We start from the raw sequence: 18,095 nt of genomic DNA on the forward strand, positions 1-18,095 counted from the left end.
TAGACCTTCCAAAGGGAAACAAAACGAAACCAGCAGACAACGTAAACTCCTTAATATTATACATATATACTTATTCTCATGGTTCATAGTGGCATTCCATGTTATGGATTAAAAGTATTATGTGCTAATGGTTCGTTCTTACGAGCAATACAATCTTACACGGAAATTGTCAATGGATGAAGCTAATGGTTCTTCAGCATCTAGACTTGAGCATATACAGAAGCAAACATACTTTGTACAAGATCTCCCTCCATCAGTGTGTCAATTTACCAAAATGCAGACTGCTCCTCCGTCATTCCTGTTATTGAACCATGCTGGACGGACCAAAAGATAAAAAAAACATCGTTCAATTCCAAAACGAAGCTGGTAATATAACTGTAAAATAATGACCCTGCAGCCGTTCATCTACAATGACAAAAACTCCTCGAGGGCCTTTTTCCTTGTCCATTGTCTCTGGTTTTAAAAATCATGACCTGGAACTTCTGCCCTAAAGAACCTAATCAACTTCATGAAAAAAAAAAAAAAAAAAATATTACTAAAACGAAAATACAAAAGTTGTTCTAACCTTTACTCCGCATTGTGAGACTGGTCGCGCTCGATGAAATCCAATGCATCATCCTTTGATACAACGTTGACACGGCTCACCCTGTTTTTATGTTCAACAGCATATATCTTGTCAGAAACTTTCACAAGCTCTGGCCGGAATGTTGTGGTTATAAATTGAGTGTTTGCCATGTCTGCCAGGCGTCGGATCATATCTATCAACAGGTAATTAAGGAAGTTGTATGGCAAGTGAAACTTCCAACATAGAAATGTCAAAAGGAAATGCATAGTAAGAGGCTGTACGAGTATTTTCCATGTCTACCCTTGTGACTTGATACCTGCTACAGGTTAGCTTTAAGAGCTGTATTACTAAGTATTCTTACTTTGGTTTTGTTTTTCTAGGGTTTTATCATGGTCACAGATAAATCAATCCGTTAATTAAAAGAAATTTAAGGCGGCTTTCCTTCCATCTCTAGGTTATCTACATGTGGCAGCTTAACCAACTTTTGATCTAAGGGAGTCGGAAAGAATGATCAAAGCTATTGGTAGAACTAGAAGAGGGGACATATAATAGTCATTCATCCCTTAACCAACTTTTGCTCCATTGGCGTGCAGGACATCAGAACCTACAATCTGTGTCATGAACATAGCGTGTTCCCTAATAAAACAAGCATGCACAGTTACTTTAGGAGATCTAGGAACCTGTTGGCTGACAAACGAACATAATATTTGAACGCCTGCTGAAAACGTTTTCATTTGAGCAGAAAGAAAAAAAGAAAACAAAATACAATATAAAGGATACTTCCAACAGCGGTTCTGTACTGAGGATCAAGTGCTGCATCTATTTCATCAAAAAGATAAAATGGGGCAGGATCACATCGCTGGATGGCAAAAATAAGCGTTAGCGCAACAACAGTTTTCTGACCTCCAGACAACTGCTTCATGGATTGAGTCTCCCCTTGTCCAGTGAAAGAAACCTGCCAAAAGAAAAAAAAAAGAGTTTAAAAATAAATACAACCTTACTGAAAACGCTATTACATCTATTTTTTTTCTATTCTTTTCAATTTTAACAATTTTGTACCTGAGACTGGATTCAATTCCCAGTCTCACAGAGGGAGCATATAATTTTGCCAAATCAATTATAATTTAAGGTATCTAAATCTCTGACCCACAGATCCCAAGGGCACATGCAGACCCGCAAACCAAATGGGTGGGACAAACAATGGGAGGTGGCCCCACAAGAGTATACACATCTGTGGCTAATCCAACTCGAGACCTATGCTTTCTGGGGCACTTATTCTACCAGCCCTACCACAGGACTAACCCCATGGGGTTGCTCGCCACTTAATATCACAAATGTTTATTAGCTCTCAGTTTAACTTTTTAGTAAAAAGAACAACAGAAAATACGTGCCTTCACTTTTACACCAATATATTTCTCGACTCTTCCCTCCAAATCCGCATCACGTGGTCCATCCTCATCCTGATCATCATCATCATGGTGACCATCCTGCAGATTTTAATACCCAGATTAAAGTAGAATCATTAGAATTTTAACTAAATGTCTAAAATGAAGGCAACATTCAAGAAGACAATCCTACATACTCAAGCCAATCTAGTTATGTCTAGGCTCTTTTGACGACAAATCCAGGAATAGAAACCATTTTTAATTATCTTTTTAATGGAGAAAGAAACTGTATTTTTTCTGAACGAACATTTAGATGGGACAGAGTGTCAAGCATCTCTGACACCTCGGCTAACAGAGATGCAGTAATAGTACATTCTTTCAGCTGATAATGAACCAATAAACGCAAAGCATCAAGCTATGTCCACGCATATCAGGATTGACTCCAAAGAGGAAAAATTGAAGAGTTCAAGTTCAGCCATAAACCTTTTTCTTCATCATAACAAGGTGCCCATGGCCACCTTGCACAAGTTCTGAGAAAACTTCTCGGAAGTGCCTAGCAACACCTTTAAAAGTACGTTCTATTGATTCATCTTTCCTTTGATCCAAAACCTTTATAAGTTCATCAATTTTCTGCAAAAATTGAAATAAACACAAATAAATGGCAAGACTACCTAATCTTAGTCAATCTTTAAAAGAAAAAACCAACTCAATACAAGAGATCTGACAGTGAATTGAAACCTGATCACCCGCTTTCAGCTCAGCTTGCCTCTTCTGGAGCTCTTCTCGTTGCTCAGTAAAATTTACATACTGATCAAGTGCTTTCTTGTTGACATGACTAAACTGTTGCAGTTGTTCATTGCATCTATGCAGCGCTTTATGCAAATCTTTGATGCCCCTTCGCTTATACCTACCATTTCAAGCAGAAGAGAACAAATAAATACGAACGTACCAACGGTGTTGCATCTCAACGTAAGAACAAATAAATAAGAATCTAGCCAATGCATGCATCAATGATGGACTGTCATCACACAGGTTGAATTACTAACTAAATAGGACTCGAGCTCAAGTAACACGGCAGGTGGGAAACAGTTGTTCTTAGATTCAAATCTTGGCAGGAGAAGTGGTAAAAGATCTCAAGGTGCAAATGATTTCAACAAATAGAAAACCTAGATAATACCCAAATAGATTATGAGAATTTGGACCTAAACAAGATCCAGATATTGTGTACATAATATTGACATTAATTATTCCGTAAAATAATTTAAAGTATGGAGCAATACGCTTCAAAAGCATCCGATGACAATGGACCCAATTCCCTGATTTTCTTTGAGTATTCTTCTTGTTTTGCAAGAAACACATTTCTTTTACTCAACAGTTGCTCTAATTCTTTGGCTTCATCCTGAAGTGTCCTCTCATACTTGTCTTCCAAAGTCTGCATCCACAAGTATTCATCTTAGCAGCGGCAACACACATTTAGAATCTAATAATATAACCACCTTACCTTTAACGCAGTCTTTTCATCTTTAATTCTCTTAAGCTGCTTTGACTGGCTATCTATACTTTCAGAAACTCCTGATGAACAAAACTGTAGTTAAAACACAAAACAAAACTCAAAACTTCAGAATGGGCATTTCAAAAACAGTAGCTTGATGCCTCACTTTTGAGCTGCTCTGTTGCATCTTTAACCAATAATTCAGCATCATTAAGTTCCTGAATCTTAATTTCTGCTTCACCATTATAATTCTCAGTCTCCACAGAAGATATTATGGCTTCTAGTTCTTGCCTCCGCCTCTCAAGGTTTGTGGTTAAATTAGTTTCCAGCTCAGCCTTTCTTGTTTCAGTCTATATACGCACGTGAGGAGTAGAAAGAGATGCAAATAAGGACACAGTTACACAGTAATACTCTAAATACTAATCAACTATATTTGAATAACCTCAAAACGATCTGTCTTGCATGAAATAAGCTTCTCTTTAAGATCTGCTATTTCAGGGTTTAATCTTGAAAGAAGATCCTTCTCATCTGGAGATAAATGATCAATGAGATCTGTGCCCATTTCAGCTCTCTTCATGGCCATACTGGCTCTAAGCTGAGTAATTTGAGTCTCCACATCCGCCAGTGATTTTTTCTATGGTCAAGAGGGAAGAATATAAGCACACACAACAGATAATTGAAACTCCTACAGGCACTGGAAGATGTCATCTCAAATGCCAAAAATACCTTATTCCCACAGGCTTTGGAAATCAGATTCTTCTGCTTATTAGCATTAGCAATGTCCTGCTTAAGTTGTTCCAGTTCTGATTTGTCATGGGCCCGCTTAGCATCAATTTTCTGCTGTTCAGTTACGAGTTCTGTAATACTTCTGTCTATCTGTGAGGTAAATTTAGTAAAAACAAGGCTATATTTTTCAGATAGACATAAAGAGTATATCACCAAGAGAGAAATGAGAAGTACAATCAAGTGAACCAGAAGTCCACGAAACCAACCCAAAACCAATAGGAAAAGTCAACAACAAAAACAGGGTAAATGACAAGAACAAAAAACAAAGGAATAGAAACAAACAACACCCCACTCTAAAAACAAAACACCTACACAATCTAAATATATCAAACTAACTGGAATGCCAAAAAATATTTAGACAATGACACACAAAAGGATTACCTGCCTGATACTGGTCAATTTTATTCAATTTCCTTTTCAAACCCTTCTCCAATTTAGGTAATTAAGACAGTAACATTAAAACTCAGGCAGGGGCCTCTGATTATCTTTCGTCAGATTTTTTGTTGTCTTTAGTAACCAGATAGGGGGCTGTACAGATTCAAGGGCTTCAAACCAATTAACATACCGGACACAACTCAATCAAATCCATTTAGGAATTTTTTGTTATAATCAATCAGTTCAAATTGGATTTATCAAAATTTCCAGAAAACAAGAATAGAAGTTCTGGCAGAAAGTGATTAAAACCATTTGTGTCAAACCAATGCTCAGCTTATGAAGTGCATATGATCGCAAATCACTCAAGCTGACAAGATTAAGGAATCCAAGGTTTACCTCTTTATCTAAATATTAACAAAACCCATGTCAGCAGCAAACTTTTATCTAAATATTAACAAAACCCATGTCAGCAGCAAACTTCTATTTTCAATCAAGGTGTTTTTGTTTAACCCTTGCAATTAGGTAGCCAGAAAACCTTCTTTTATAGTGAAAGTAAATTAAAGTTATAGCAATAAAGCTACTGCTCTGAATGTATATGAAATCATTTTCCAAAAGGATATCTTCAAGCATTTTCTTCACTTTCTCCAGCTCTTCTTCCTTCATGTTAATAGATTTTGTATTCTGCATTATTATATGCATAAACTTCAATTTTGATCGTCTATGGTCATAAAATCCTCCCGTCATACCCCCCTTCTTGCTGACTTGGTCACCTGTTAGAGAATACATGGTGACTTGTCAAGGTATTAAAACTAATAAAAATAAAACTCTGCAACAAATAACGCAAGAGTAGGTCTCGATCTCTATCTAAACCTTCCAAAGTAATGCAGTCTAGACCATCATTACGAGCAACCCTTGTAGCCACATCAAGGTCTCGACAAACAACTGTTCTTGCAAATACCTAAGTTAAGAACATATAATGATGACAGGTCATTCTCAACATTGTTAGAAGTATTAATTCAAGAATGCTAAAATACAATATGAACATACAGAAACCACCATACCTTGTAGAGAACACATAATCCTAAAGTGAACCAACTTAAGAAGGTATACCAATGAATTTTCAAACTTGTATCTATGTCAACATGATACTGATTTACTGCACATTCCCTATATCTAGGTTCAATGTCAATCATGTTTTCATCATTCACTCTATGAAGAGAGCATTACATACAAATGCACCACTACAATTTTGCAATTAAATATTTAATTGCCATGTTTTTGAACCCAGACAAGTAAATCAATGTGTCATTTGCATAAATCCCAAGCATAGGTGAGTTCCAAGTTTATTCCGTATGCAAAATCAAATGAAACATTACTGTTATGCAGTTAAGTAATGAAGATTTTAGTCCTCCCCTTGAGTAGTTTCATGTTAGACATACAGATAGTTGTTGGTATTAGAGTTTATTACACTACATTTGTAAATCTGTACTTCGTGTACAATGGGGTTTCTTTTGCCCGTCTTTTCGTGAGTAACACAATGGTTCTACTGGAGTAAAATAAAAGTGATCCCCAACTTAAGATAGAAGATACATATAAATAATAAATATGTATATATGCATGTATGTATACAAAAACAACACACAAACAAAAAAAGGTCCACTTTTGATGCAATAATTGCAAAATCAGTTACAACCAAGGTTTTGACCAACACAGCTCAACTACCAAAATGATATCATGAATCTGACATTGACCCAATAACCAATGATTTCTAAGATGTAAAACCTAACCTGGGAAAATGCCGGGGTATAGTTCGGAGCAAATTTTAATTTCTTTAACAGAGGAACCACATCTGAATTCTGTGGATAAGTGACCCGTGGAGCCTTCACCCTATTGAGGGGGATAAACGTAACACGTCCACCTTTCAATGAATTAAGGTGCCTAATTATCTGGGTTGATATTTCATCATTCTCAACCACAACGTGAAACAAGCTGTTCAGAAAGAACCGAAAATCAATTAATAGAACTAAAAGTGCAACAATAAAGGCAATAGCTAACAGATCATAACAACATTTGGTAAATGTAGGAACACCTAAAAGAATGGGGGTAGAACCCTTATAAAACTTTGAGTACCTGTTCCCAGCAGTTACTTCAACGGCAGTAAAAAACTTTTCGTCACAATCAAGCAACTCAATGATAGGACCAAATACCCCACGAATGTTATACTCTCTGCAAATCTTACGAACAGAATTTAGCCCTCTCCTCACATCCTGAAAGTATTAGACAAAAACAGAGAGGAAAGGTGAAATGTCACATATAGTACTGCCTAAAGATCTTCAATATACAACTATTCTTAAACATGGAAAAGAAAGAACAAAAAAGAAAAAAACTCATAATTTGAAGATGCACCAATAGATAAGTTACAATCATAATAAAATACATAATCACAACACAACACAACAAAACAGAACAAGTGGAATCATAATGCAAACAATAAATACTAATTCTTTTCTGCAGTTATTGACAGAGAAAAATAAGTTGGATTTTTTTTTTGCACTCTTTTCCAACAAAATAACCTTTAAGGCCTTGGAAGTTCAAAGTCATTATATCTCAAAGATCCATGAGGTTTTGAAAAAGTTCTAGCATCAAACCCCAAAATTGTAAGCTAGGAATATTGATGCTTTATTAGATATGCACTGTGTTTGCAACTTCATTTAAATACAAAAATAGTTTTCATTAAATCAGCGCAAATATATACATATATAATATTGTATATTTTAGTTTGTGTTCTGATCCCTCACAAGATTTGCTTTGTGATCCCTGAGAATATAATATTGTATATATGAAATTTTATACATTTTTATGTTTACATATCTATCGACGTTTATAATAATAATAATTCAATCACTCTAAGTTTCACACAAATGACAGCCATGTTTAGCATAGCAGAAGCTACAAAAGGTAAAGAAAGCAATTACTCACACCCGGAGTTGCATGATCAAGGCTCTTTTCAGCCTTTTCAACTTCTGCTCTCAGCTTCTCAATTTCAGCAGAAAGTTCAGTTTCTTTCCTCCACAGGGACCTAACAAAAAATATTTTCATATTGGAATAATTCTAACAAATTCATATACTATTAAGTTCAAAAGACTCATACTTGCGTTCGTCCTGCAGCTTGTCCCTCTGTGTCTTGTGATGATTGAACCCATCATGTGACTGAGAGATGAGAGATTCAATAGTAGCAATCTCAGTTCTTCGAGACTCAATGTAGACATCCCGGTCGCTCAACTCAGCATCAAGCCGTGCAATTTCAACCATAAGTTTTTGCTCCTGCAACATACAAAAGCAAAAAATATATTAAAGTAAATTTATACATAGTTTATAAATGTTATGAATGACTAGAAAATTAAGGACTAAGGACATAAGGTGTAGCAGGAGGAATGTCAGTCACGTGCTGAATCAAAAGTGAACCAAAAGCCACAAGACTAAACGCCCAACCAAGGCAGTCTAAACAGAGCAGAACAGCAAATCATACATAATTACAGAGCAACAATAAAACCACCCAAACCACCCCATAGGATCCTTAGCAACACAAAAATGAAGGAGCGAGATTAACAAAAAACAGAAATGTCTTAGTGTTAGGGTGGTCAGTTGACCTGTGAAATATTTGGGCACTCTGCTATGTGATCCACATGCAGATAATTTCTGGGATTTAATTGTGGAGAAAATAGAGAAGCGGTTGGAAGGTTAAAAAAAGTGTTTCAATGCAAAGGAGGTAGGCTCAGTTTGATTTATTCAGTCTTACACAGAGTGCCATCTACCTCTCTTTTTCAAATACGTCTAATTCAAAGAAAGTTTTGAGAAATGACGTGAATTCAAAGTGAAATAATTTTATTTTGGTCGAACAAGGTGAAATATTTGAATCCAAGAAAAGAGGATATTAATTGAATCCGTATGTACACGAATCTACACAAAAATTAAAGAAACAATCATTGGGGAAAAATGGAAAACTAACCAGCATACAGTTCTACTTCAAGTAGTTGGAATTAAGAAATACATACTAAAGTACCATATGGACTTATGAAGTACTTCAACTACGCCCTGATATGACATGGAAGGTACAATATACGCTTAAAAAAGAAACCATTTAAATATTCATGTGCCATGTTTGAAGAACAACCGTTCAAGATCATCAATTTCCTTTTGAGCCCTTTAAATATACATTTGAAACAGAAACGACCATACCTGTGCCAAATTTGAAGAAAGAACTCGCTCAAGATCATCAATTTCCTTTTGGAGCCATTTGTCACGAGCAGCTTTACTTGAAAACTGGGTGGCACGGCCTTGTTTTTGGTACAGTATGCTAAGCTGCTTCTCGCGTTCCATTATTCTATATTCCAAAAGAACCAATTGTGAGATAATATACTAGCAAATATGCCAAGACTTCTCAAAGGTCCAAATATATTCCAGTATTTATACAGACTTACTTTTCTATAATTTATAAAACTCAGACTATCTTTGATGTGTGCCCTCCAATACAGCGGAAGACGAAAATCCTGAGAAATGAATTTCCCAAGGACTATGAAACTTACCTGACTCACAGTCCTAAAATGTTACCCTCAAGACTGCAAACCAAACTTTGAAATTTGAATAACAGAACCACTATAAATCCTGCTCATGAGGGAATCACCACCACCAGGCACGGGTTACCCAAACGAGGCCTATTCCTAATCAGCAAGTTCCAATCGCTCCTCTTTACACTTAAAACTTTCTACTAGACTTGAAACTGTTCTATAATGTTACCTGGGCCAAATTAAACTTAATAGCCTATCATCACTGCGTAGCGAGCAGACGTAATAAGGGCATTGTTTTAGTGTGCAAGAAAAGCAATTCGTCCATAACATAAAGACTAGATGAACAAATTGATTTTTGTATATGAGCTAAAGCTGCACATGAATCTTAAGTAACTCCTTGTTTGTTTAAAGCATAATAGATGCTGTTTCAAAAAGATTCATCAGAAAAATGGAGATTTATTTAACATCTACAAGACATATTATGATTTATTAAGTAGTCGACATAATCCTCCTCTACCTATTTTTTCCACCAATCAAAAGAAAAATCAATATTTTCTCATGACTAGAATTAAATTATATATTGTAACTGGGATAGAAATAAGAAGATTATCTAATATTATATCGACATACCCTTTTGTTATCTCCATTTCCATCTTGACTTGATTATCATACAGAGGATTTATTTTCTTAAGTTCTTCCTCTGAATCCGTAATTTCTTTCTGCAGACTCTGCAGCTGTTTCATAGCGTCTTCCTGGAAGCATGTAAAGATCAACAAATGCATCATTCATGTCCCTCCTATAACTAGAAAGAAGAAAACTGATGCAAAAATACAAAATAAAAAATAAATAAAAACAATGCAGGTAACACAATTTGAAAATTTACTTTGGCACGGGTATTTCCAGTTTTCTTCTCCTCCAAATCGTTGACATCAAGCTGAAGCTCTGTGCGCTTCTTTATTGCTTCTGTCCTTCGCTTTTCTATTGCTTCTTTTTCCTTATCTAAAGTTTGAAGCTCTTTTGTCAGATCTTTCAAAATCTTGTCCAGTTCCTTAGACTTTTCATGGGCATCCAGCACAGTATTATACATCTTTGTTGAAGTTTCAGAAACCTTATTTCTAGCATCTTCTACCTGAATCAAGGTGAAAAAGTATATGTTTAGGCATAAAGGTCAGCATTGCGCATGTTTCTGCAGTCAGATCAGAAAGAGAGTTAGGACTTAGGACACAAGATGTGTTTATATATATATATATATATATATCTCTGGGACATTGTTATTTTGGCTCTTCAAACTTTAGATTACTTTTTTTATAATCAAAATTGGAGTTTTTTACCATTCAAACTTTCTAAACGGAATAGTTACCATAACACCATCGTTCATCACTTTAAAGATGTAGAGTGAGATTTATCATTGAGTAGCACAAACACTTCAAGGAGAGCTATTTATTATTCAGACATGCGCTGAACATCAAACATGTCCACAGGTTACAACAATATATGTAATGACAATTGCATATGATACCTAAATATGATTCCAGAACCACTTGGGGGCAGGCCAAGAGCAGAGTTTCGAGATCCAGTGGTGGAGAAGGTGGAAAGGGTGGCTTTAAAATTGGTAATTGGAAGGAATTTTTAATTTGGAGGTGGTAGAGTTAACATTGATTCAAGGGTCCGGAAGTAGACAAGAAAGGGGACCGAATTAGATACTTGGCAGCTCTTTGGGTGTCAGTTTCAAATGAGTTTGGGGTTTATTCTCACTTTTCTATAATGATGCATCTGAAATGAGTTTGGGTTTCAAGTTTGGATGTTTTTGTAACTTAGCTCTATTTGAGAGGTCTGATTCTGTACTATAGGCTCCATTTTTAAATTGTGCACAACTCAGTCACACTCTGTAATTGCTTTGAATTTTAATAAAATTCTTTCTTTTCAAAATAAATAAATAAATAACACTTCTCAAGAGCAATGAGAAAAAAAAAACTATGCAAACCTTTTATATGGCCTAGCATCTAACATTGACTAACCTCTGCCAACTTTTGGCGAGCATCCTGAAGTTCCTTGTCATAAATAGTGTATTCTAAAGATTTCCGCTGCTTGTCAAATTGCTGATACTGTCTTAGTTCCTCTTTCTCTTCATCCAACTCCTTTAATCTCTCATCCAAGTACTGAACAACTTGAACTATCTGTTTTATTTTGTTTCCTGATTTAACAAAAAGAGAAGAGCTTGTAAGAAAGTATATATAATAACCGTAAACAAATAATTCAATAATGACTTGCCAGTTTCCTGCATAATTTTCAAACTTTCTCGGCGCCTCTCCTCATACACTCGAGTACCACCAATTTCCTTCAGCAAATCCAGCCGTTCAGAGTCTTTCATCAGTGTCAAGGATGCTATCTATGATAAAGTCAACAAAATGTAATTAAAAAAAAGTGCATCAATCTCAACTATTCTTAATATATAACAATGAACTTTGTCAGGTAAAAATACAATGTCCAAACAAGTAGAAAATCATACCTTTCCTTGCTGCACAACATAATAAGGATTGGAGCGAGAGAACCCAGCACTTTCCAGTAAATTCATAACCTCCGTTTTCCTGAAATTAGTGTTATCATGCTTCATTCAACAGAAACAATGGGAGAGGATCTAATAATAAAACCCCCGTAATACACAGCACATTAACATTTTCCCAAAAATATATGCACTCACGTGATATGCTTTCCATCCAAGAAATACTCATCCTTCTTCAAACCAATGGTTCTTCGCAAGCGCACTTCCTCCTTATCAACCTATCAAGAAGTGGTGCAAAAGTTGAAAGAGATATAACCCAGAAAAGAAAGCAAGGTAAATACCTCAATTGGTGTTAAAGAGGTGAAGTAAGCTGAAGCTGTGAAAATGAACAATAATCAACACATACGATATCCCTACTTGTGCATGTGTGTACTTGGACAAACATAAACATCAACTGAAAACAGAGGTAATTTGAAACTTGCCAAAGTTGGAGCAATTTTACGTATCAAGATACAAGGCTTAGAATACTCGATGTGCAAATTTGATATTTGCCTTCTCAAGTATGGATGATAAGCCAAACAATTGGTTTAATCACCCAACTTTTTATGTGAAACAAAGCTCTCCAGAGATATAAAAAATGCATAAAATAGTGAACAAGGAGTCCACTTCTGAAACAAAACATGAAACTTACAACATCGACACTACACTATGAGTGTACATCAACACATTAGCAAAAAGATAAGGGAAAAATACAACAAAAAGAAAATTACAAGGCCAACTATATGTCCTCCATAATTTTAGCAATCCAATGACAAAGGCATAACCAAGGAAAAGAGCTTATGGTTCCATACACTAAAAATTGAAAATCATTTTCGATTCCTACCCAAATTTAAATAACATCGCCCTAACTTTGGGGGTAGTCACAATGTTGGCAGACCACACATGGTTCATGTATTATTGCAGCTTTCCAATCAAGCCAAATAATTAAAAAGATAGATCTTTCCAATCAATCCATAGAGCTAACTAATTGCAGCTTTCCAATCAATGCCTCTATTACAGACAAGATATTTTTCCCCTCAAATAAACCTTTCTCAACAGCCAACCCCAATTAGTGGGATAAGGCTTTTTGTTGTTGCAGATAAACCTTTCTCAAGGTAGAGACATAATACTGCTACAGTTCCAAACTTTGACAAAATAGAGGTCTTTTCCATAATAGCATCAACGAATAACAGACAATGGAGAGCAAGCCCGAGTCGCTTTGTCCCTCTAAAATATCTTGGTCAACTCTAAAGAGTGTTGTTATGCCCACCCAACTGTCCTATTTTCCCACCCACCATATAACTATAAATATAGATGGCAAATCAATATAAAAAAGGTGGGTGGGCATAGTAGAACACACTCCAAACTTGATTTATATATACTTTTTCTAAATGTTGCAAGCCAAAACATTATGGTTCATTCCTATTGTGGTCATCTTCGCACAACCCCTGCACCAAGGGGGGGGAAAAATGTGACTAGGGAGCCTAGAAGCACAGCTACTTGCACACAAACGTATATGTCAGAAGACTCATAACTAAATTTTTTGAAGAAGAAGAAGAAGAAACAAATTTTTATTGCAAAGAAACAATACAAATACAAAAGCGGACAAGAAGTCCGCAAAGGCACAAACAAAACAAGATAAAAAGCACCATCACCCAGACATTTAGAAACTATAAAAACAACACAAAACTAACTAATAGCCGCATTCCAGTTACGCCAAATTTCTGAAAAAGACAAATCTCTAAATTCCGTAGTAACCGAAGTCCACAGAGATGACCATAACCGAACATTATCCCACATATCCTCCCTTCTACTGCCTTCGTTGTCCTAAAAAATCTGCTTGTTTCTTTCCATTCATTCCTATTGTGGTCATAACTAACTTTCAAAGTGATACATTTCGGTTGAATGCTAGAAGGAGCACCATGCAGTAAATTTTCCATATATGTGTACTGAACAAGAGAGATAGAGAAGGGAGAGGGAGGACAGGAACTGCAAGAGGATGCAATTCTTCATAGGAAATAAAAAGGAGGGGGTACCACGAGGAAGAAAATAACAAATTTGGTATGATAATTATTAAAAGAGAATTATAAGTTACAGAAAATAACTAACGAGATATGATCAATAAATATTACCGGGATTCTATTGTCAGCGTTATCAAAGACAATCTCCACAAACGCAGATAATACTTGGTGCCCTGCACCTTCCTGGTCAATCATGACGAAGCATGAATTGCAAATAAAAATTGTTTAATAAGCAATTGGTTTGACAAAATAGCTTGAAACAAAAACACACGTTCAGAGAAACCTACATGGAGTAGAGCATGCCTATCCTCGCTCCGAAGGTTTTGGAAAAGGTCACTTAGGACAAACCGGATCGCTATAGAAAAATTTTGAATCCAACAAATGTAAATCAGTCAACGTTAGTAGTTCTGAAAGGAAACATAGAAATACTGATTGAGGGAATAAAACCACTGCAAGAATCACTCAGACTTAATACTTACCATGGAAGAAGTTCGTCTTTCCAGACCCATTGGCACCAACTGCAGTAAACATCATTGAAATGGATTTTATTAGCACAGAATTAGATATAGAAGCAAGATGACAAAGAACGTAATTAAAAACCCAGCAAATACAGATACAGAAGTACCATTGACATTTTTATTTTCAAAGAGAAGATCTCCAATATGTATAGGCATACTTTTACAAGAGGAAATGCAAAAGTAACAAATGAATAAAACTACTGAAGACTCAAATGTTTTTTCAATCTGGGTTGAATGGCATCAAAATTCTAGTACACAAGATTTTATCTTATGCCGTGAAGCTGCACAAAGGTATATCGGAAAAATCAAAAAGAAGGGCTCATGTTATCCAAAAGGATAGGTTCTGCAGCATGGAATGCTTAAAGACCCTGATTGGAAATTTAAGATTCTCAAAATGGCTATTCTTGCTTTCCCTCCATATACACCATGAGCTCTGCAAGCTAAACATTCGTTGACAACCATAAAACTCCTTTTTACATCACACACCTTAAGAAGCAAGATAAGATACTTCAGCACATCATTATCCGATGTCTATCACTATGCAAACCAAACAAAATGGAAATATGACACATCATCACCTCATAATTCAATACTTTGAACGTTTGAATTACATTATCCATTTTAAAAGCTAATCCAATCAGTTATATTTATCAAAGTAAAAAATAAAAAAATAAAAAAAAGCATAAAATTCATCAGATGCAATTACAAAGGGAGATATAATTACCAACACAATTAACTTTTGGGCTGAAGGCCTCAGTAGCAACTTGTTCTCTGTAGCTCTTAAATCCTTCAATAATAACCTAATTGCAGGACGGCACATATTAATAATATATTAGAAAATCTCCAAAAGTTAAATACAGAATTATAGATATCACTCGGAACAAACAAGGTTAACAGTAATCCACCTATAACCAAAACTCACCTGCTTTATGTACATATTGAAATCACCAGATCAGCAACCTTTGAGGAAATGTAAAAGAAAAATATAAGTGATAGCCATACTAAGTAAACAACTCAAGGATTTCCCTGTAAGCCGTAAACCAGAATACTAATGCAACTTAAGCAACTATTACTGGAAAGTAATCGACAGGGGGACGTTGACAAACAAGCACAGAAACGCACGCAAACACCCAAGGAATCCTGAGTTAGTGGCTTCACAAATTAGCATTCTGGAAGTAATTTTCACACAAACGGGAAGCAATTGCTTCAAAAGTCGACAATTATTATTCCAAACTTAACTCAAATAATAATACTTCACAGAATCACTGCTGTATTGGCACGGTGGAAGTACTTTGCCCCCATCCCATACAATTTTGCTTAAAATTTTGAAAATATCCATTTCCATAGGGCTAACTTACAAGCATCTCGGGTCGGACCTCCATTTCTACCCAAGAGTGAGAGAGAGAGAGAGAGAGAGACTAACAAGTTCTCTATGAACTCAAACCCTAGCTATACCCAGTCTATGAAACTAAATTAGCATCAACAGCGAAAACCGAAAACAAAAATTCGAAGTTCAGAAACAGTTCTACTTCTAGGGTTTCAAATTTCAGGCACTGCGGAACTATACTGCTCCTGAATTTACGAAAATGAAAGGCAAAGCTTGGAGAAGAAGGAGAGACCTACCGGTTGAAGTTGCCAATTCAGTTCCTGTGGTGTGCTCCACAGTCGCAGAGAGAGAGAGAAGCAGTAGGGGTGGTGCGCAGTTTAAGCAGTGTGCGCTCACCGGTGAGCTGTAGCACAGATCGAGGAGGGAGAAATTAAAGAGCGGCAAAAATGAAATGAAAATTGTTGCCGAAAGTGAAATGAAATTATGCGCCGGTCTTTCTTTATTTTTCGTTTTAGCGAAATTGTTATGCGCGGGTTAACTCGGACGAGATGGAAAGCCAACCCAACCTTAATCAAACACTAGCATATGCCCACACTTGCGTGTATGAACAATTTTTTATTTTTGTTCTTAAATTAGAAGGTAGAGAGACTTAGATAAATAGTTCATGTGGTTATAAAGTATACAGAAGAAGCCCCTTGTAGTAAAGTAATTTAAATTTATACTCTTGTAATATAGTCCGTTAACAAAATCTAGTTCAAAAATAATTTTTCTGTTATACGTCCGTTAAATGCATTGGTAAAATTGTATTTTGAGTTAATATATAGCTACTTTCATTTAATGTACCAAAACGAAGTCATAATCTTCACAGCATGGGAGAATTAGACCTGGTATTTATGTCGTATTTTTCGTGTTTGTGTCATACCCAATCTCTTAACGGGTCGTGTCATGTAACACCCATGAAAATAAACAGATAATATGACCCGACCCGAAATCGACCGTTAATATTATCAGGTAATAAGAACCGACGTATTACCTCTTAAAGAAAATATTTTTTTAAATCAATAATAATGAAAATGAAAAACATAATTTGACCAAAAAAAATAGAAAACATAATATTAAATTAATATATACATACCACATTGTCATATAAATATTACTCCAAAACATAAAAATAAAAAAATAAAACATTTGTCTTTCAAGTATTATATACTCCAAAATAAGAGCCTAATAAAAAAACATTAGTACATTACTATAAAATATCAAATGTTCAAGGATATGCAAAATAAAGGGTTGAGGAACCTTGCACGTTTATATATGCTTTCAATAATTTTAGAATTGTAAATTAATGATTATGAAATTCATTTTTTTTAACTCCCTTAAAAATATTATTCATAAGGGTTTGTATGGTTTTTAAATTTAAACGACGATGTACCCATACTCATAACATAGAGGATGCGATCACAAGCCATTGCATATTTTTTTCACATTTTTCGCATTTGTAAAGTAATTAATATAATTTTTTTTTAACGTGTTTGATATTTTTAAATTAATTGATACTTTTATTTTAATGTTTTTTTTATAATTTAATCTTACTATTTGCTTATAGTATACTCTAAAAACAAATAAATAAAAATTAAATTTTTTAAATTTATATAGAATAATAAAACAACAATGCATATTTAATATTTAATATACAATATATACATATACATAATGGTTATTGTATTTCTAGTAAGTTTTTTTAGTTGTTTAAAAAATTAAAATCATCAAAATAACTTTTTTCTTAACTTGTCGAAACAGGTTACCCGCATATCACTTTCGTGTAAATCTGTTAAGGATCCATTACTAATGAGTTCTTATCATGTGACTCGATAACGACCCGATTAGTTTTCATGTTGATCCGAAACCCGTTATTTTCTTGTCATTTATGTGTCCTGTTAACAGATCGTGTAAGAAATTATTAGGTCTAGGTGAATAACCTCAAACGAACAAAACTTGCAGAATCTAATAATGATGAAGCAGCAGGTATTCCCAAAAAAAATGGCAAAAGTAAGCAGCAGTTGCAGCTCTTCCTCCTCCTCAAAGCTAAATTCTTTTTCTTAGAAACTAAGTTTCAGTATAAAATAAAAATAAAATCCCCCAACAAAAATGGTAGGTGAATTGGAATAAAAGGTATTTATTGCTATTAAAATATTATTTTTCACAACACCATGTCAAAATATAATTTTACCCATGCATTTAACGGACATTTAACGACAAAATCATTTTTGGACTAAATTTGCTAATAGATTACACCACAGAAGTTTAAAAACAAATTTTTTTAACACATGAGCTATCTTTCGAATATCTTATGTACATGGACCATTTAATCGATCTGGTCTATGTTTTTTAATTAGAGATTTGTTAAGACCACATGTAGGTGTTGCTTTAAAAAAAAAATTGTAAATTTATTTTGTGCAAAATTATTATTGTCCATAATTTTATTTTTTATAGAAAACAAAAATATTTTTTTACCT

At 34.9% G+C, this 18,095-nt stretch overlaps 1 protein-coding gene across 1 annotated transcript; it reads right to left on the reverse strand.

Moving 5' to 3' along the window:
• Positions 1-35: 35 nt before the first annotated feature.
• Positions 36-16,136, reverse strand: LOC137741589 (structural maintenance of chromosomes protein 3). Its single transcript, XM_068481284.1, has 30 exons — positions 15,875-16,136; positions 15,175-15,212; positions 14,977-15,052; positions 14,214-14,252; positions 14,022-14,089; positions 13,846-13,917; positions 11,873-11,952; positions 11,681-11,759; positions 11,443-11,560; positions 11,190-11,365; positions 10,055-10,300; positions 9,802-9,923; positions 8,843-8,987; positions 7,755-7,927; positions 7,583-7,682; positions 6,734-6,870; positions 6,391-6,592; positions 5,474-5,561; positions 5,223-5,373; positions 4,169-4,319; positions 3,885-4,076; positions 3,609-3,792; positions 3,452-3,522; positions 3,231-3,382; positions 2,689-2,857; positions 2,434-2,580; positions 1,957-2,052; positions 1,346-1,520; positions 566-758; positions 36-314 (listed from the first exon to the last, which is right to left on the reverse strand). The coding sequence occupies exons 2-29, from the start codon at positions 15,187-15,189 to the stop codon at positions 568-570; spliced, it is 3,615 nt and encodes a 1,204-aa protein (XP_068337385.1). The 5' UTR covers positions 15,190-15,212; positions 15,875-16,136; the 3' UTR covers positions 36-314; positions 566-567.
• Positions 16,137-18,095: the final 1,959 nt, after the last annotated feature.

Source organism: Pyrus communis, chromosome 8, assembly GCF_963583255.1.
Source record: "Pyrus communis chromosome 8, drPyrComm1.1, whole genome shotgun sequence".
In the NCBI taxonomy this organism is placed as follows: Eukaryota; Viridiplantae; Streptophyta; class Magnoliopsida; order Rosales; family Rosaceae; genus Pyrus; species Pyrus communis.